This window comes from Dendropsophus ebraccatus, chromosome 4, assembly GCF_027789765.1.
Source record: "Dendropsophus ebraccatus isolate aDenEbr1 chromosome 4, aDenEbr1.pat, whole genome shotgun sequence".
Taxonomy (NCBI): Eukaryota; Metazoa; Chordata; class Amphibia; order Anura; family Hylidae; genus Dendropsophus; species Dendropsophus ebraccatus.
The window spans coordinates 19,252,581-19,274,533 of record NC_091457.1 but is presented as its reverse complement, the minus strand read 5'-3'; the positions used below and the strand labels follow the sequence as shown (position 1 = coordinate 19,274,533).

Genomic DNA, 21,953 nt, shown 5'->3' with positions numbered 1-21,953 from the left:
ACTTGGGAATACAATTTTATTGCACCTATATCGGATGCGAAATAACCTTAAAGAAGGCATCAGATTTGATCTGCAGTAAATTGGCAGCATACTTCTAAATTGTAGCCATGTTTATACCAGCCACACCACTGCTTTTAGAGCAGAGCGGTGGTTGGTAATCTAGACGACAAGCTTTCAATAGGAGGTAAAAGCAGCCCATCAGCGAAAGGCAAATTTGCTAAATGATTGTATTTGCAAAAATAGCCTAGTTATCTATATTAGACAAGATAGGAATAACCATTTAACTTTTTTGTATTTAATAAAGAAAATTTACTAATATTTCTTTTATTTTATATTTGTTCTTTATTTTCAGTATGATCCTGAGGCCTTGTCCACACAGACGTACTTTGCAGTCCGCAAGTATGGACTGTATAGGACACATTAAAGTGACTCTGTACCCACAATCTGACCCCCCAAACCGCTCACCTTCGGATAGCTGCTTTTAATCCAAGATCTGTCCTGGGGTCCGTTCGGCAGGTGATGCAGTTTTGTCCTAAGAAACAACCTTTAAACTTGCAGACCCGTGCCCAACGGCCAGGGCTTAGAGTATCTGTGCCTTAACTTTGCACCACCCCTCCATCCCTCTTCCCCATCCTCTTCATCATTAGGAATGCCACTGGAACATTTTCTCCTGTCTGAACATTGCACAGGTCCAGCCCATGTGCCGTGCTGACACAGGTGAGGAATAGGAGACAATCTGCCTGGGGCATTCCTAATGATGAGGAGGGCGGGGGGGGGGGGGGGAACGGACAGAGAGCATGTACCAGCCTAATGCATACACAATCTAAGCCCCGGCCGTTGGGCACAGGGCTGCAAGTCTAAAAGTTGTTTTTTAGGACAATACCTGCATCACCTGCCGAACGGACCCCAGGACAGATCTTTGATTCAAAGCAGCTATCCAAAGGTACAAGTGGTTTGAAGGGGTCAGATTGTGTGTACAGAGTCGCTTTAAAGCCTATGGGCCAATGCACACAATAGTGAATGCTATGGTCCGTGCATTTGCCCAGAGCATAGAATGGAGCCCCAAAGACTATATTCCCCTTCAAGTGCATGGTCTGTGATTGCGAGTGTCACATCTATGGGACACCAGTAGTCATACATTATACATTAAGGTCCTGCCCATGGCTATGTGGATGAGGCCAATGATATTTATGTTCTCTTAAAATAAATACACCCGACTTTGGCTGTATGAATCTGGTCCTAGGGTGTCCTAACAGCTTAAATTCTTTCGACATCTGGTTGAAATTTGTCCTGACCTGACAAAGCATCCTCAGTTCTCCGATACATATATGTGTATGACCATGTAACAACAAACATTAAGACCTGTTTTACTACATGTTTAAAGTAACAGGTATCATACGTGGACATGATTCAGCGATAGAGTATTCAGGTCTATGAAGGCCAAACACATGACAGTGCCCCGTCCCCATAAGTACAGCTAATGGCACTTGGGGAAGGAGAGTTCCTCCAGAATCTGTATGGTAGCCAAAATTAGGTGAGGGTCCAAAACCCAGAAAAGGGTACACATCTCTCCATCAGTTTCTTAAGACCCTATTAACTAGAAACGATTATCGGACTTATTCGGCCTGCCGGCAGATAATCTTCTTGTGTCATAGAAGACAACGATCAGCCGACATGAACAACGTCTGCTGATCGTTGTCTTTAAACAGGCTGAAAGGCAAACAACTATGATAGCAACGATCTGCTGCCGTTGCTCCGTGGAACAGGAGCGGTGGCAGCAGACCGCCGCTACTTTTATGGGCTGTCCGGACAATTTAGTGATCACCTGGCGCCCCCCGCCCGCCCCCCCCCCCCGCAGCTCCCTGCGCAGACACGTGTAAAAGCGACGGAGCAAATGAGCACCGTTTGCTCCTCTCCGCCTCCTCATGTAATAGAGGCTTTAGTCTGTTCCCTTCCTGGTTTTGGGTAAAATACTGTGTGTAAAACCAGTCTTAAGGCCCTATCAGACAGAACGATTATCGTCCGTATTTGGACGATAATTGTCCCATGTAATAGAAGGCAACAAGCAGCCGACACGAATGATGTCGGCTGGTCATTGCGGTTTGTCTTTCAACATGGTAAAAGACAAACAACTGATAGCAGCTGCTGTCGCTCCTTGGAAAGGGAGCGGCGTCAGCAGACCGCCACTATCATCTATGGGCCGCCCGGACAATCTAGCTACCCAGGCAGCCCACCCGCACCTCCCCGCTCGCTGCCGCCGCGTGCGATAGCGCCAAAAACGAGGGGGGAATGAGGAGCTGACAGAGCTCATTTGCTCCTCTATGTTGCCCCGTGTAATAGGGGCTTTAGACTACTCCGCAGTAACTCTTATTAATACATTTTCATCCTATTAAAAAGAATGCGTTAGACAGATGCATCATGGGTAAATCCTTTGAACATTAATTACAGGTGTGACATCCTGAAAAGACATCCGGGAAGTCTACTTCACTACGGCAGAAAGTGAAAGCCTCGCCCTCATGAAAGCCTTGTGTGACAAAGATGACAAACGTGTGTGTGTGTGTGGGGGGGGGGGGGGGGGGAATAGAAAGCAAGAGTGAACTCCAGTAACCCCCACAGGACAACTTACTCTGTTACACAGTATTGTAACCCATGTATTGTCTACATAGTAAAACATACCTGGGCACAAATACACAGGATTGTCTCTAAACTTTTTCTTCATTATTATGAGCTACTTACGCTAATAAAGCAGATTAACAGAATTATCCTACTAGAGAACAATACAACAGTGGACGTATTTGTTCTGCGTAACCATGTGTTTTTTTTTTCTTTTCTTATGAATTCTAAATTGATAATTCTCAGAAAGAAGGGGAAATGAAATATGATGAATGATCTTTGAGACAAACGGATAAAAAAAGCAAAAAGACAGAATAAAGATAAGAGATACACGTGTAGATAACCAAAATGCAAGACTACATATAGGTTTCAAAGAACTTGTCCCGCAATTAAGAGTGAATGATCATAGGGGCATTAGACTCGCTAGCACTGAACCAGGTTATCTCCATTAGCCACTATAGAGAATGAACCTGGGTGCAAGTATGAAAAACTACAAATTTTTTTCGGAATACCACTTTAATGGGTATATAAAGATACCAGCAACTTCCTTCATTAAAACCTCCCAGCATTACTGGAACCACCTTAATGATTCCTGGAGTCCCAGAACATGCAGTACGTGAAGTCAAGAACATGTTACACATAAGACGCCTCAGGGAAGGTGCAGGGTCCCTACGCATATAAGGTGGAGAAGTTGTGCACCACTGGCAAGAGGTTAGCTGACGGGTTTTCTTAGGTTCTAGCCGGACTACTAAAGTTTACAGGGAATAGTTTCAGCTTAAGTTTATGAAGACGGAAACACTTACTGGACATGGAAAGCAGCATGGCGACTGCTGCGAAGGTCCCGGCCATCCCTTGACCGCTAAGGAACATACTGCTGTAATGCTGAGGGAAGAGGGTCAACAAGCCAAAGAGACTGCCTTGTAGGATAGCACAGAAAGCTGGAGAATACAATAGAACAGTTAGGACCAGGTGATATACACACAAACACACTATATTAATAAACATACACCCCAATACAACTTACATGTTAACAGATTAGTTATCAGACATTAAAGGAAGTTTGTTGACAATTTGTTTAAACTCTTTAGACAATAGGAAGATTACCTAGTGCTACTATTACCCCTCAGCAGCGACTGAAAGGCTCTATGTATAAATGCACAAAACAGCAACCAGTCATTCGCCTAATGAGCGGGCCTCGGAGAGGTGAAAGGCGCTCTCTCCTTAACTATACAGCAGGGGTCTCAAACTCAATTTACCCGGGGGCCGCTGGAGGCAGAGTCTGGGTGAGGCTGGGCCGCATCAGGTTTTCCACAAGAAAAGCTCTTACAAAAACATTCCAATGTCATCAAATGTTTTTATCTTTTCATCTGTTAAATCCACATATAGTTGCTGACTAGAGAAATGTAATTATTATTATTATTATTCAGATTCAAATGTCTGTATTGACAGTTCCTTAACATTTAACTTTCTGAACATGAATGGAAAACACACACATACACACACACACACACACACAGCCTGACCCCCCCCAACACACACACACATCCACATCTTTTGCATTAAAGGGGTACTCCAGGCTGGGGGCCCCCAGCCCGGAGTACCCCTCCAAGGAACCAGCAGGCCAAGTGTCTATTCCCCTCCCCCATGTCTCCTCTCCGGCCTCCCCCATGTCTCCTCTCCGGCCTCCTCCCACCGGCATTCCCCTTGGCATCCTACCTCTCCCCAACGGCCTCCTCCTTCTCCCCACCGGCCTCCAAATCCCGGGCGCTGCGGCCTCCTCACCTCGGGTAGCAGCAGCAGCCTCACACCGCCCACCCAACGTAGTGCCCGGACGTCCTTGTCCAATCAAATCAGCGCAGGGAGGGAGTGTGCGGCAGTGTGTGAGGCGGAGGGGCAGCCACGGCAACCTGCGAGCCAGATGCGGCCATCAAAAGAGCCGCATCTGGCTCGCAAGATGCCGGAGAAAAAAAGATTTGGGGCGGCAGGCATTTAATCCGGGGCTGGGCCGCACTTAACAGTAAAATTACCATTGAGGTGGGGGCCGCAAACTAGTGTCCCGAGGGCCGCAGTTGGCCCGCGGGCTGCAAGTTTGAGACCCCTGCTATACAGCTATTAGCCAGACTGCACATTATATTTTTGTGACATTGGAGCCAAGAGAGAAACTACTGTATCTAATATATGTGACATTATGAATCCAATTGGGCTTGTTCACATACTGCTACATCCCATACATGATTCAGATCTAAGGAGACCAAACACATGACGTCAAAGTTTTTCCCCCCCCATGCGTACAGTATGGAGCTGCATGGCCTGTTCAGGTAGGGGTTAAAGCAGTGACAAATCCCAAGATTGTTTCTTTATGAAAACAGCATTGGTTGCTCTGTGCCTACAAGTACTGATGAATGTGAACACAGAAGAAAACAAAGACACTGCAACACTACAGTCACGGCTACACTTCTGAATGTCACTCTGTTCGGCCTATTTTGACATGCTGAAAACCACTGGCCAAACATCTCTCTAGTAAGGGTTATGTTCCCACTACGGAATACGAGTGGAAATTTTAAGTGGAGTCCGTGTGGCAGCTCAATGATAGCTAGACTCAGTGAGCAGGCGGAACTTCAAGCAGACCTTTCTCAAGCCATAGACAGTGAAGAAACACAGCAGTATATATTTTGCTAACAGCAAATCTACAAGTGTTAAAACCAATCATGAGATAATGACAAATAATCACATAACAGTATTGTAAGAAACGCCATACTGTCAATGTAATGTCATCATGTGATTATTTGTCATTGTCTCATGATTGGTTTGCACACTTGTGGGTTCGCTGTGAGGAAGATATATACTGCTGTGTCACTTCACTATGTTTAAATTGTCTCTACAGCTTCTATTTTATGATCTGTGCAGCTTTTGATGGCTTGAGACGCTCTAAAGTTCCTTAAACCTAACAAGTGTCGAGTTCAAAGAGAAAAAAAAAACAACTCCTCTCTTCCGACATGCTAATATAGTACAGAAAACACACTGCAAGGTGAGGCCATGTAAAACCATTCTATACTCACCATTTATAAACCAAATAGTGGCCATTGTCAGATCAAAGAAACTCTGAGGATCCATCTGAACTTTAACCAGGACTGCGGTGAAAATAAAAAGGAACAAGATGGCAATCATGCTGCCTGCTATCCGCACTCTTTCTGGGATCCTAGGAGAGAAACAGAACAGGTTAAATCATTATTCTTCCTCTCTAAATAAAATCTACTGCCTGACAAAAACGCTACATACAGAAATGAGTCACAGGAGGTACGAAATTATTAATACACCAACATAAAATATTATCTAGAAGAACATCTTATCGGAGCTGGACAAATCCCAAAAAGCACCGTGCCAAGAAACAAGCTGCCAATCATTTCCCATTATCAATCCCATATTTTTACTATTCGATTACTAAAACAGACAAACTGGCACTGAGACTGGGCTATGAACTAGTGTCCATCTATTCCATCAGACTGTGGGTCACGGTAAAGACAAGATGGACAACAGAATAATCTAAGGTTCTAAGGGCCCTATTACACGGGACAATTATCGTGGGAAAAATCGTTATAGCGGTCAAATTTGAACGACAATCGCTCTGTGTAATTGCAGCCAACGATCGAAAAATCGTTCGCTAATCGTTCATCATTGATTTAGACCTGAACCTAAAATCATTGTTAATCGTCCGCTGTAATTCCACATTCGTTCGCTCAAGTTCCACATTTGTTCACTAATCGTTCAGTGTAATTGCACATTACTCCATCTGATCCCAGCAAAACAATGAACAAACGATCATAGTAACGATCGCAACTAACGACTATCACTGTGTAATATGGTGAACGATTTCAGGTTAACGATAAACAATCTCGTTTGCGATCGTTAGTCGTTAAAAATAAAAAAATCGATTTGTGTAATAGGACCCTAAGCCTTTAAATCAGCTAAGATATTTTATTATTTTCTTCCTTCATTTGTTATATATAATTGTTAAATATTTTTGTAAATACATTCATTTAGCAAGCTTGTCTCCTTCCCCTGATCTGCTGCTCTTACCCTGTCAGTGTTAACAGCTCGTTGTCTAGGTTATCGACCACCACCACGTTCTAAAAGCAGTGGTCTGGCTGGTGTACATATAGCTAATGTAGATGTATGTAGTGTGTATATATACTGTATAATATATGTCTATAACTATGTATTTACCAGCCATACCACAGCTTTTAGAGCAGAGTGGTGGTCAGTAATCTACACAACGAACTGTCATCAATGGGAGGAAAAGAGCAGCATATCAAGGTGGCTGAATAAATTTATCTGCAAAAAAATTTAACGTGACAAGTATAACTATGTGAGGCGAGATGGGACTAGGTCTTTAATATAACATGAAACACAATAACTGCTTACAGATTTACGTGACAATTCCCACACACAAGCGCGATCCCACCCAAAACTGCAGTAAAAACCTTCCTTCAATGAAGAGAGTCAATAGACATATGCTTATACAGACTAAAGCATCGATGGCCGAGCCCTCAGGTTCAACCTCATTTAGGGTCCTATTGACAAAGCGATTTTTTTATTCCTCCGATTACTGATTGCAAACAACCTGAAATCATTCATTAAGGGTCCATTTACACAGAAAGATAAAGGTGCGTTTACACGTAATGATTATCGTGCGAATTTGCGCGATAATGATCGAATTCGAACGATAATCGTACGTGTAAACGCAGTGAACGATCGAACGACGCACGATAAATCGTACATTTTGATCTTTCAACGGGTTATCAAATCGTCGTTCGTCGTACCAGAAAAAATTCGCAAATCGTTCCGTGTGAACAGTCGTTCGCCGATTTAACCAATGTGTGAGATAAGCTTGAACAATCGCAAAACGATTGCAGAGCGAATTTCCGTACGATATATCGTACCGTCTAAACGCTGATCGTTATGGGGGGAAAAAAAAACGTTAATCCGACATCGCTAATCGTACGATCGGGCCAATAATCGTTTCGTGTAAACGCACCATTCTCTGCCAACGATTTGAAGCCAAAGCCAGGAATGGATTTGAAAAGTGGAGAAATCTCAGGCTTTCCTTTATGACCTGATCTCTGTTTATAGTCTTTTCCTGGCTTTGGCTTCAAATCTTTGGCAGATAATCTATCAGATAATCTTTCTGTGTAAATGGACCCTTATACACGAAACAATAGTCATTAGTTACGATTGCAAATACGGTCGTGATTACAATTGCTTGTAAACAAACGATCGTAATAACAAATTATGTGTACGTGCGCCGAAAGAATAGCAAACATTAATGATTTAAGGGTCAGTGCAAAAGATGCGATCAACGACATACAAATTAATTTGTTAGTGGTTTGGTCGTTGCCTGTATACTCAAAATGATTATTGCTTCAATTCGAATGATCTAACGTTTTTTTCGCACGATAATCTTTCCACGTAATAGTGCCCTTACTGTATGTTTGCTTTACACTGTTAGAGTCGTCCTAAAACCTAAGTATATGTTCTGTTTTTATAGGATTCACTTTACAAAGTTAATAAAAATCAATGAAATCCCAACAGTCTCCCAAGGTTCTCACCATTGATAAATGAAGGAGTTAAGGAGGGTACAAAGCAGGAGAGGCAGCTGGGCTAAGAGGGTCATCCAGTTGTTGAAATTGAAGTCATCTCTGCACGGTGTTGTCACATTTTTCCCGAGTTCGGAAAAATAAATCCTGTCTGAGGAATTTCCATTCGCTACAGGTGTTTCTGAGCACAGACGGGTCTGAAAATACTGACACAGGGAGATCCTTGTTAATGGAAGTCACAAAGCCAATTCTTAACACATGTTAACCGATATACTGTTTTCTTTTCTAATTCTATTATACAGTGGAAACCCCTTTCTCAGCAGTGTATAGAGAATGACCTCACATCAGTCCCTGCACCCAGCAGAGCTCACAGTCTACATTCCCCATCTCATAGAAACACATAAGGAGGGAGTTTATAAAGACAGGACATCAAATACTCACAATTTGTCACCTATACGCTCCTTACGAATTATCTTCACTTTTAAAGTACATGTTAGCATTCAAGCAAGAATTAGGACAAGCCACTTTAAGAAGGTGCAAATGTTTGCACAAGTTGACGCCATGAGCATACTTATAAGCCAACATATCCGTAACCATCATTGTGTACGTAACCATCATTGTGTACATTAGACAATCATTGGAAAGTCACATTTATTATAGATCGTGCACTGGACGTATGCATGCTCTTATCTGCTATAGGAACACAATATACACACGGAATGATCAATTTCCCCCATACAGTGCATTAGGCTATCAGCCAGTTAGGACTAACAAGCTGGAGTACATAGAGCGGGGGATGGGAACCTTTGCCCTTCAAGCTGTTTCAAAACTACAATTCCCATCGTGCCTGGACAGCCAAAGCTTTAGCTTTGGCTGTCCAGGCATGATGGGAATTGTAGTTTTGCAACAGCTGGAGGGGCAAAGGTTCCACATCCTTACTAGAGAGGAAATCCAAGCAGATGATGCTATAATTGGACAGGCATCCATGATCCCTCTTGCTTTGTGCACTAAAATACATCCTGTAACAAACTCTTATCAGAATCGGCCAGCTTCAGTGTATAACACACAGGAACGCCTCCGGTGTAACACGTGGCTGTGTATAAGTAAGCACAAATTGCAAGAGATGGAGGAAACCTGAAACGCTTTCCTCTTGGCAAATGTATTCTGCACATCTTTTATTCCCAATGACTAATATTGGCTAAACGACAATTATTTCTTGTGTGTGAACTAAAAAGCCATTATGAAATATAGGATGTATGGGCTGCTGTACTTACTGGAATCGCAGTGATGAAGAAATTCCAGGGAAGTAGCGTCCCGAGGCCCAGGATCAGGCATATTATAGTGACAGAGTGGAACCTGTAAAGGAAAGAGTATAGGTCAATGACGGGAAGTCCTGTTGCTAACACAATAGGATAATGTATACAATCCTAAGCATCTATACTAAATATACATTACAGTAAAAAAATAAAATCATACTTGGAAATAAGGTAGTCCTGAACACTGCCAAGTCACGCTCTGACTAGACAGTAATGTAATTCCTGGCTGACTTTCCCCAATGACACGATATACACACTGACAGTAAATGGATGTATATCACCTGCCATGTGCAAGCTCACCTCCAGCATATTTTTTTTTTTGCAAAGCCGGAAGCAACAAAACTGGTAAAACCGGGAGCTGTCAAATATAGCACAACAAGACGGCGTAGAGGAGCAGGTACCTCGGGAAGGTATGTGGAGTGGGATACAGTGACAGATAAACAGATGATGAAGAAGAAGGGTACGTGGACAGAAAGGGGTTAATGTCTAGCGCACCATGAGACACGAGGCGGCTGTAAAGAGGAAAGCACACAAAAGGTAAGACAAAATGGCTCAAAAGGCGCTTCACTCACTTGTCTTGTGGATCCTCCTTGCGAGACATCCTGCGATCTGTGTTCTTCCAATGTCCTCCACTCTTTCCTAATAAACTGTGTAGACTGTCAGGAGAGGAGGAGAGAGAGTCACGTGGATATTTTCTGAAGCCTGGGAGTGAGAATAATAGGCTGAGCCAGTCCCAGTCCCTGCCCACTGTATAAAATCCCTCTCTCCATAGCACTTCCACCTCCCATAGCCCTTTCATTTTCCCTCCCTGATCTATTCCCTTAGTAAATCCTCAGCAGACAGTCCTGGACCTTCTTCTTCGCCTCTAAACCCTTGAAGTTGTTTGTGAGACTTGTCACCTTTGTCTTATTTAAGTGTGACTTCTGTTCTAGTTTCTGTCTATCCAATCCCCGATCGCACCTCCCCTAGAGAAAGTATCCAGGACCTTACCCTCACCAAAGCAGCTTCTATTCATCTCCCCCACTATGGTATTGATCAGTGACAAGGTAATTTAATTTACATAATAAAAGAAGGTACAGTAATATATTTAACCCAGTAGAACAGGTCGAAACAAGACACATAGGACAGGTTATAAGGTCCTAAGGCATAGTCAGAATTATGGGAAACCTAATAGGACAACAATAGGCAGTGACACCTTTCAGTACGGGGCGGGGGACTAATAACAGGATATATTAGGTGTTTGCTTTTTGATATTAATTGTCTGTAAGGGACAATGCAATAAGAAGGCTTCCGATGTAATGAGGTCAGCATGGGTACATGGCCGATCATCAATGTGGACTGGCCTTTCCCAGAGAATAGATTTAGTCTGTGACAGATTAAATACAAGTCAAGCATAGGGCTCCATTACACAAGCCGGCCAGCAGAAATCTTTTTCTTCCAAATCAACTGGTTTCAGTAAGTTATATAGATTTGTAATTTACTTCTATTTAAAAATCTCCAGTCTTCCAGTACTTATAAGCTGCTGTATGTCCTGCAGGAAATGTTTTCTTTCTAGTCTGACACAGTGCTCTCTGCTGCCACCTCTGTCCGAGACAGGAAGTGTCTTGAGTATTTGCTGCTGCTCTGGACAGTCCCTGACATGGACAGAGGTGGCAGCAGAGAGCACTGTGTCAGACTGAATAGAATACACCACTTCCTGCAGGACATACAGCAGCTGATAAGAATGGAAAAGACTTGACATTTTTAAATAGAAGTAAATTACAAATCTATATAACATTCTGAAATCAGCTGATTTAAAAGAAAAAGATTTTCGCTGGAGTACCCCTTTAAAGGTCCCCCCATAACCTTCAATAAATGACGTCCAAAAGATTGTCCAGCCATCTCTCCCGATTGACCCCCATCCTCCCCATACACAAGAACAAAATGTATTATCTATAGCAGTGCTTCTCAATTCCAGTCCACAAACCTCCCCAACAGGTCCTGTTTTGAGGATTTCCTTAGTATCTCACAGGTGATATAATTGTACTCAGAGTATCAGGTATTAGTACAGGTGTCCTTTGTATGTGATAGCCTCAAAACATGACCTGTTGGTAAGGCCTGAGGACTGGAATTGAGAAGCACTGCTCTATGGTGAAGAGTAATGCTGTATTTACACGGAACGATTATCGTTCGATTTTCACAATAACGATCGCATTTGAGCGATAATCGTCCCGCGTAAACACAGCAAACGATCAAGCGACAAGCGAAAAATCGTTCATTTTGATCTTTCAACATGTTCTCAAATCGTCGTTCGCTAAAAATTCACAGATCGCTTCGTGTAAACAGTCTTTCAATGATTCACCCTATGTAAAAGGTGGGCTTAAGTGATCTTAAAAACGATCGCAATAACGATTTTTCTTACAAATCTTCTAACGATTTATTCGTGTAAACGCTGATCGTTATAAACCAAATTGTTGCTTCAAAATCGCTAAACGAATGATTGGGCGAATTATCGCTCCATGTAAACGCAGCATTAGCTGCAGCCAGAGATTGACTCCAGCTTTTCTCTCCCAGAACAAAAAGGGGTCGGACTGTGATTTTCCATCAAGCCCGACCGCTATAACCATCATGTCGGTGGTCGACTGGGAGAGCCCCACACACCTAATACCAGTAGGTAAGCAGACAAATAATGATGAAGTGTACAGGGACCTTTAGACATATGTATATCATGAGCTTTTCGGGCATACATGTTAAAAGTTTCGATCAGTTGGGGTTTGATAGTTCAGACCCCAACCATTCACTAGAATGAGCAGAGTGAGAAGCGTGCGTCTGAGTGCTTCTCTATCCTGTTTTCCTGTCTGTGGGAGAAAGACTGCCCCTGTCCCCTAGAGTTGCATTATGGGACATCACACGGTAAATGAGTTGGGAGAGAACTCACTCATACTTGCCCTGTCCAGCAGCTGGTCAGATTCTTTACCATGTATGACAGGAACGCTCTCCAGGTACATATGTCTAAGTACTTGCACTGGCTTGACGTGGTTAACGTCCGTATGAACATTCACACCCTGACCCTCTCTAGGACACGGCGAAAGTTTATCAAAGTAACACAGACGCAACAGATCCGAACTGATCAGATCTGCTGGATTCTTTGGGCAGGAGTCAGCAGCGTCGGCAATTGTTTGTTCATTGTCTCTGGACAATTTAGCCGCAAGTCAATTTCTCAGGCACAACGTTGTAAAACCAGAAATAACTAAGATTACTAACATGTGTATAAACCCGTATACTAATATAGACTGGTGAGCAGTCCTTACTGGGAAATGTGCCATGGTAAATCACTACAAACATCCCAGACCATAAAAGTTATAAACACATCCATTTCTTAAAGGGATTGTCCATTATAAAAATAATAATAAAACATGGCTTGTTTCTCCTAAAAACAGCGCCTTATTTGTTCTCGGGTTGTGAGTGGTATTAAAACTTGGCTCCATTCATTCCTGTGGGCTGTGGCAGTACCATGTTGTTCATAGGGAAAGTGTAATCTGTGGTAGTGGGCTGTTAGCATTGGGGGGGGCACTGGGGTACAAAGAGCCCCACTGACATATGACTGCTGCCAGGCGGTCCTATATGTACTGTAAGTATTTATATTTTCCCTGTCATTTGAAACAGACATGGCAAACGTTTTGGTTGGTTTGGTTGCTAGAGAGTGAGGGAAGCGCTCAGCTGCGCTCTTCGCCTTTTTCCTTAATGGAATTGATAAGCTCAGTAGACTTCCTATAGAGTAGTGATGGGGAACTTACAGCCCTCAATTGCAGAACAATTCCCATCATGTCTGGGTATCATGAGAATTGTAGTTCTGCAACAGCTCGAGGGCTGCCAGTAAGTTCCCTGCTTCTCCAGCTTCTCCCCTCTGGTTTTAGTGACCGGCGGAGGTCTACCAACTCTGACCAATCACAACCTCCACACGTCTTCATGACAAGCCAAACTTTTTTTTTTTTTACATACTCTGAATGCCATTGTGTGATGCAGGTAGTTCTCACACACGGGAACTTGTGGCCGTCACGAGGATCACTGATCCCTCTGACAGCTGTATGTTCAGGATTCCACATGGTGAATGCACTGATGAGATCCAACCATTCGAGGGGCCCTACGGGTAGCTGGTTAATGGAGCATGAGAGCACGTCGACGGCGGCTAATTCAGCGACTGAAGGGAGAGAAGAGAGATGAGCATATGCTGCTGCAGAAATAGTCTCTATTATACTCATCTTCTATACAAACCATACAGTCACTCACACTGGAAAGCATTACTTCACCAGGGGTGTTTAGTGCGAATCCCCCCCTTGTAAAAAAAAAAAAAAAGCCATCTAAATTCATAATATAACATCACATCAGTAAACGAACGAATGTAATAGCAAAACCAGCAAACAACATTCAGCAAATAAAGAGTTTTCTGTGTCTCAAGGAAACTGCAGGTAGGATGTTATGAATCCCCATTCACCACGTAACGATAAAAGCGGCAGCAAACCGCCACATGGGTGAAGTGAAAGCAGGGAGTGTGATGCCCAGCGCCCCCTCCTATAGGATGAGCGCACCCCCTCCCCCATAACTGCCTCTATATACAATACCGCTTTCATACAGCAGCCAAAGTACACATACAGTAGAAAACAGCTCTTTTAGGGCTGTATGGCAGCGCTCACACCTCAGTACTGTTTCTTTCAAATCAAATTGTGTCAGAAAGCTATAAAGATTTGTAATTTATTGCTATTTTAAAATTTCAAATCTTCCAGTACTTATCAGCTGCTGCATGGCCTGCAGAAAGTACTGTATTCTTTCCAGTGTGACACAGTGCTCTCTGCTGCCACCTCTGTCCGTCAGGAACTGTCCAGAGCAGTAGCAAATCCCCATAGAAAACCTCTCCTGCTTGAACAAATCTATATATCTTTCTCAAACCAAACAAACAACAAAAAAAAAACTGTATCAAGGTCCTTTAGATATCTAGACCTTGACACAGTTTTCTTTTCTATACTTTATATCACTCCCTTATATATAGAGGTTACAAGGTTAACCTCGGTAGCTTGTTTCACCAACAGTAGATCTCGTACTACCCTTTGCATTTAGTCTCACTTTCTGAAACCAGTTGACTTCAAAGAAAAAGATTTTCACCGGAGTACCCCTTTAAACTTTATAGGAAGAATAATGCACCAGGATAGACATGTCTGTCATCGCTGACTCTCCCGTCAGTAATGTAATGATTACAGGTGAGGTCTCATTGGATCTGTCCACAAGAGGATGTAAAAATGATTCCCCCATTGCCCTATAATTCAGATTAGGAAGCTTCCACCCTTCAGCTAAAAGGCGGTCATACCCAATAAATGATGTGTAAATGATCGGTCAGTGGCTATCAGTTATCTCTGCAGTCTTCCCCATACACAGCTGAGAGATCCTGGGTTTTCTATGTGGAGGGGTAAGCCACAGCCAGAGAACTTTGACTGCAACTTATCTCTCCCAGAACAAAGGGGTCAGACAATCATTTTCCATTGCGCGCAACATCATCTGTCGCAGCTGAAATAGCCAATGAAAGTCTAAAGGCTCCCCTATGAACTTTAGACTCTAGTCAGCCGATTCAGCCATCAATCTGAGGTGTATGAGGCTGTGCTGATAGAGGTTGGCCGTGATGGGAAAATTACCACCTGATCACCTTTGTTTAGAGAGAGATGTCGCAGTTAGTGGCTTACCTCTCCCCATAGATAATGCAAGAAAACTCAACCGCGCCGGACGTTCCTGTGTTTGGGGGGGGGGACAGGCACAATATTTATCTGACGACTTACCAATCGTTCAGTTGCCAGAGACATTTTCCCCAGCTCCTCATGTTGCTTTGCTAGTTCAATGCACAAATGTCTATTTCCCCTTATCACTAGGTTGTGTGCCCCCCCCCCCATTTCAATTACCTTCCCCTAGATACAGTCCTGTCTGCTTATACACTAAGACCATTGTAGCAAAAATGTCTATATGCAAGCGACTGCTGATAGAGAGACTGAACAGCAGATGCAGTAAATAGATGGAGCAGAGAATGCAGGCAGAATATAGATGGAGAGGCGCATGGGGAGGAAAGCTTACAATTTATAGCCGTGATGAATAAAGAACCAAATTGCAGGGGGATCTATAAATAGACGATGGGGAAAAAACAGCCAGATCCCGATGAGAAGAAACATAGCTCCATAGGCAGCTCCTATAACAAGTCATCCATCAGCTAGATGGGGTTTAGAGAGGCCAGAGAACATATTCTCATATACAGTGATCTTTATGATGATCTGTAGTTATCACCACTATAAAGGGCAGTGATGGGAAGCAGTAACAAATCCTTCATACTTAGCATTCACACGGACAAGCCAACTAGTGTCCCATAATGAAAAACAGATCGATTCGTACTGGTGCGGTCTATGGACATCGTAAAGGGAACGGGTCATCTATTTATTTTTTTGACACTTAAACATGTTTTTTTTTCTAATTTCATCTTATTATGGGGGCAGCCATATTATTTGAGTTGTTAACATAACAGCACAGGGCTGGGCGGTATACCGTGAAAATACTGATATCTGCGGTATTTTCACCCCCACGTGTAAGACTCCCCGCCCCACCTGGCATGTCCATGCGTCCCCCTCACCCCTGCCCAGCGTGTCCATGTGTCTCCGCTGCCGCCCGGCGTGTCACTAGGATGGCATTATTACTATAAGGGCACAGCTGGGATGGCATTATTACTATATGGGCACAGCAGGCATGGCATTATTACTATATGGGCACAGCAGGGATGGCATTACTACTATATGGGCACAGCTGGGATGGCATTACTACTATATGGGCACAGCTGGGATGGCATAGTGGGCCTTTATTTACCGCGCATGTGCAGGGAAGATGTGCTTTCCGCACATGCACGATTCTGCCTGGCCTCCCGACTCACTCGGTGAGAAGAATCCTGCAGCAGCAACGTTTTCAGTGACCTGAGAGATGCTAAAAACGTTGCTGCTGCAGGATTGTTCGGGAGGCCAGGCACAAACGCGAATGCGTGGAAAGCAGCCAACAGGACATCTTCCCTGCACATCCGCAGTAAATAGAGGCCCACTATACATATATGAATTTTCATAGTGGACTGGGCAGGCTGAGGGGGCGCTCTGGGCTGATGAGTGACGCCCCAAATGCTCCCAAACCCCAAATTAGCATATAGGCAATTAGGGAACAACAATACAACACAGAAAAGAATTAAAGAATGATTAACAGCGATGCAGCTATAAGGTAAAGAAGTTCTGGGGCATATCAGCAGTTTCATTGGGCAGAATAGTGCTAATAGTGCTGCTTTAAAGTTTTGAAAGTCTTTGCAGCTAAATACAGCGGTACCTCGGTTTAAGAGCTTACAGTTTTTCAAAATTGTGACTTGGTTTAAGAGCATTGCTTTGGTTTAAGAGCTCCCTGTACTGAGTGGGAGCAGGGGACAGGACTGTGGAGGTAATCTCTTCATAGCTGTAACCCCTCTCTCCCCGGACAGAGTGCTGGTATACCATGCCCACATCTGCCCTGCTCATTCCTTCATGCTCCCATCCTCTCCATTACTGTACAGTAACTTATAATATCACATTCTGCTGTTTCTGAATGTTTGTTTCATTTGTTTTACATGTTATTCAGGATAAAAAATTATTTTTGGGGTGTGGAACCAATTGTCTGCATTTCTATGATTTCTTATGGGAAAATTTGCTTTGGATTACAAGCACGGTCCCAGAACGAATCATGCTCATAATTCAAGGCACCGCTGTATATTGGTTTATCAACAGGATAGGTCATCGACTATTGATCAGTAGGGTGCCAACTAACAGGACCCTGACAGATCAGCTGTTCAGTGCCCGACCTGGTTATTTACTTACACAATAGGTCATTCTCGGATGACACATTTCCTTAAAAGGGGATCTGTCAGCAGTTTGGATTCCTTAGAATTGCTGATCACACTATACTGAGGACAGGAAGAGATACCAAAAGTTCCAGACATGCAAACTGCATGACCAAGAATAATGTGTTTTACTGTTAAAGTTAGAGCTGACACCCCGGGAAGTACAGAGATCTCTGGGCACTTAGTCATGTAATGAGGAATTGGCCCCTTCATGCCGAGACCATAGGTATGTTTAAATCCTTCTAGTCCATATATACACTGTTCAAAACCAGTGGCAGGTTTTCTTTAAATATAATTTGTGCAGGACCAGAGGAGAAGGGTAATATTAGATATCTCCCAATAAAATCAATGGAGAGATGACTTTTCAGTAGTGATCTCATTGCCATCACAAGGAATTCAATAAAAGGTGAATAGAGAAAGTGTCTCTCCTCCAAAATAGGATATCCCCCTCTAGTGCCACCTATTGGAGGTAACAGCAATAGGTTAGTGCAGATATGAATCCACATGTCAAAACACAATTAAACGGCAGGTCAGATCATGCGGGATGTGTGCCGATGTAGAGGAGACTCAGTGAATAGCAAATACATAAGGGTATGCAATGGATTCCTGCCACAGATTACACAACGTGATTTGTTTTTCAGCAGTCAGGCATGTGAACATATCCTTAAAAGGGGTAAAATGGTTTTCAGACCAACTGGTGCTATGTCAATTAGTTCTATTTAAACGAATTCCAGCATTCCAGTACTTATCAGCTGCCGTCCGTCCTGGAGGAAGTCTGTGATTACTTCCAAACCGTTGAAAAGACAAGGGTTTGGTACAGCATACAGCCAGTTGGCCAGATGTATTTAATGCAAGTTTAATGCTCTCAAAGAGATAATTCAACAGTGCTGCCCCCTCTGTCTGTGTCAGGAACTGTGCAGCACAGGTGCAAACCCCCAGAGCAACCCACCTTCCCCTAAGGGTATTTCCTGAGGTAGCAGCAAGAAGCACTGTGTCCGTTTTAACACTTAAAGGTGTTGTCCCAATATACTAATAGGTCTGTGCTATGGTTTTTTTTTTAACTTGTCAAAACATGATAGCCCATGCACCACAACAGATGGATACCTATGGTTCTGCATGTTATTGTCTGTTCCCTTCCTTTTGGGTAAACCCACATCTTCCAACTACTGAAATCTCTGTCCATCTCCAGAACACAGAAAAACTTAAGGCCAGAATTAAGAGTGGCTTATATGAGCCAGACGCTATTTGCGCAGATTCAATTAAAGTGACTGTAACACCAGGCCGACCCACCCTTAGTGGGAGGAAACCTTAGCCCCTCTATGATAGGGTTCCATTGATTCTAATGGAGTCACGTCATTTTTATGCTGGAGTTTCTTCCCACTAAGGGTGGGTTGGCCCGCCTCCAGTGCTTCAGCCTGGGCCTGGTGGTACAGTCACTTTAAAGTCAATGAGAGTTATGGAAGTTGTGCTTTAGGCCTTCCCAACCACCTCTGGATGCCACAAATAGGCTTGGGTGCCCTCAAACTGAAGCTAGGTGTAGGTCATAGATGGAACTCTAGGTGGCATATCCTGTAGATACACAGTAAGGGCCCTATTCCACTGGACGATTATCGTTCGCATAATCGTTAACGATACAAACGACCGCTATTGCGAAAGACCTAAAATCGTTCACCCATTTACATGGAACGATAATCGTTACTTACGATCGTTCTTGCGGTCGTCTTGTCGTCGCTATTGCGTTCTTCACTACTGCAAACGATGTCTTATTCAATGCGAACGAGCAACGATAAAAATAGATCCAGGTCTTATTAAACAATCAACGATTTCTTGTTCGGTCGTTAATCGTTAACTGCTATTCAACCGAACGATTATCATTTAGAATTGAACGACTTAACGATAATCTGAATAATAATCGTCCCGTAGAATAGGTGCCCTAAGTGTTCCAGATGAGTATACCCCTTTAAGGCTTTCACATAGTAAAAGCCACAGGCAGCATGGAACTAACATGCTACCTTATCACAAAGGTATATGACTCATGATTCACAACGGTCATGGCTTTCAGAGTGATCATAGCTGTAACTTCTGCCTCTTAGTCATGAGGTGATCCCCGACAGCTTGAGTGATAGATTTCTTCCTAACAACCCCGATGACTCGAGAAGGAGCCCTTTTAACAGACTGATTATTGGCAATAAGCATCGGTAGAAACACTATTATTCTGCCAACGTTAAAGGGTCAGCGATCAGCTGGAAAACACCTGCTCGTCGGCTGATCGCGTCACTTCTCTGTGTAAACGGGATGTTTAGCCAATAGCAATACATTTAAATGGTCGCACGAACAATACAGGGATTGTTCATGCTGCACGGCCGCTCAATTGGCTGACTGCCAAAGATTGGGTCATGTAAAAAAGACCCTAAACGTTGTGTTTTTGTTATACGATGAAATCAGTTTACAAAGAAAATAAAAATTGTAAACTGTAAGCTGTTTCGAGTATCTGGGAAGGAACAATGCCCCCCTCCCTATAGGATATAACCAGGGCACGTACACAACTGCTCTGCTGTATAATGAGAGCAATGCCGTATCTCCTGGATTTTTATGGAATCTCCTAATGGATCCTTCATCACGACCAGATCCTAGCATTGATATGTCAGGCGGTGATCGATCACGATATTATCACGTGGTGACTACAGTAGTAATGGCAAGGAGCAAAGCTAAGCTTCTCTTATAGACTTATCCCAAGGTTAATTATCTCTGATCCAGAGGATAAGTAGCTGATCAGATGGGATCTGAGCACTGATCGCCCATTCATTGTATACAGAACTGCCAGTCACACAGAATGAATGGCCGAGCATACATCCCCCCGCCTCCTCACAAAGGATGAATGGCCGAGCACCCCCCTGCCTCCTCACATAGAGGATGAATGGCCGAGCACCCCCCCGCCTCCTCACAGAGGATGAATGGCCGAGCACCCCCCTGCCTCCTCACATAGAGGATGAATGGCCGAGCATACACCCCCCCCCCCCTGCCTCCTCACATAGAGGATGAATGGCCGAGCATACACCCCCTGCCTCCTCACATAGAGGATGAATGACCGAGCATACACCTGCCTCCTCACATAGAGGATGAATGGCCGAGCATACACCTGCCTCCTCACATAGAGGATGAATGGCCGAGCATACATACACCTGCCTCCTCACATAGAGGATGAATGGCCGAGCATCCCCCTGCCTCCTCACATAGAGGATGAATGGCCGAGCATACATACACCTGCCTCCTCACATAGAGGATGAATGGCCGAGCATACATACACCTGCCTCCTCACAGAGGATGAATGGCCGAGCATACATACACCTGCCTCCTCACAGAGGATGAATGGCCGAGCATACACCCCCTGCCTCCTCACATAGAGGATGAATGGCCGAGCATACATCCACCTGCCTCCTCACATAGAGGATGAATGGCCGAGCATACACCCCCTGCCTCCTCACATAGAGGATGAATGGCCGAGCATACATCCACCTGCCTCCTCACATAGAGGATGAATGGCCGAGCATACACCCCCTGCCTCCTCACATAGAGGATGAATGGCCGAGCATACATCCACCTGCCTCCTCACATAGAGGATGAATGGCCGAGCATACACCCCCTGCCTCCTCACATAGAGGATGAATGGCCGAGCATACACCCCCTGCCTCCTCACAGAGGATGAATGGCCGAGCATACACCCCCTGCCTCCTCACATAGAGGATGAATGGCCGAGCATACATCCACCTGCCTCCTCACACAGTTATCTCCTGTCCTATTGGCGGGATAACACAAGGCGTCCTGATCTCCTCACACATTCACCACACAGACGATGAATGGCCGCCATCCCCACACCTCACTGACCTCCGTGTACAGCAGCAGCAGTGGCGGCTCCGCTCCGGACCATGTGCGGTACACACACACACGTGCTGCTGATTCACGGGATTTTCCAGGACTGCCCCCTCACCGCCCCCCGTGACTCCACAGCGTCATCCAGTAAGAAGCGGCTGCCATTCATCCGTACACACGTTACCTCACGGAGGGGGGTCCTGCTGCTGCCGCGCGCCGCTATCCGGACAGGTGGCGATTTAGCGGGAACTTCGAAGCCGAAAAAGGGCGCGGGCAGATTCCCGCGTTTTTGGGGGGTTCGCCTGACAGGAAAAGCTTCTCCTCACACAGACGCGAGTACCGCCAGTGAGAAGCTTTGGGCTGATGAGATTTATACAGTGTGCCCGTGTTCACAAGGAGTAATTTCTAAACAGTTGTTTTTTTCTATAAGCTTTTTTTTGTATGTTTTGGCTAAAAAACAAAACAGAATAGTACAGAGTTTACTAAAGACCATAATAAACATCTCCAGGAGGCTATTACACAGCTCGGTAACCGTGTGACGAGGGCTGTCCGAAGCAGCGCCACTATTGGTGACTTCCGGGGTTGTGTGGTTTTTGCTGTAATGTGTTAATGTAGTCGTAGTCAGAGATGGCGTAGATTGCGCTATAA

The 21,953-nt window shown here is 44.2% G+C and overlaps 1 protein-coding gene across 2 annotated transcripts in view; it reads right to left on the bottom strand.

The window, feature by feature from the left end:
• The window catches only part of SLC29A2 (solute carrier family 29 member 2), a 32,228-nt gene extending 10,718 nt beyond the window's left edge, over positions 1 to 21,510 (bottom strand). The window contains exons 1-6 of one of the 2 annotated variants that reach the window (XM_069968140.1): positions 21,490 to 21,510; positions 10,096 to 10,179; positions 9,482 to 9,563; positions 8,220 to 8,413; positions 5,673 to 5,812; positions 3,417 to 3,551 (exon numbers count right to left, since the gene is read on the bottom strand). In XM_069968140.1, the coding sequence (XP_069824241.1) occupies positions 3,417 to 3,551; positions 5,673 to 5,812; positions 8,220 to 8,413; positions 9,482 to 9,563; positions 10,096 to 10,124 (580 nt within the window). In that variant the 5' untranslated portion in view covers positions 10,125 to 10,179; positions 21,490 to 21,510. Of the gene's footprint in view, positions 1 to 3,416; positions 3,552 to 5,672; positions 5,813 to 8,219; positions 8,414 to 9,481; positions 9,564 to 10,095; positions 10,180 to 21,320; positions 21,404 to 21,489 lie in introns of those variants that run through there. The other variant, XM_069968139.1, reaches the window with a different exon arrangement.
• Between the last annotated feature and the right edge of the window lie 443 nt (positions 21,511 to 21,953).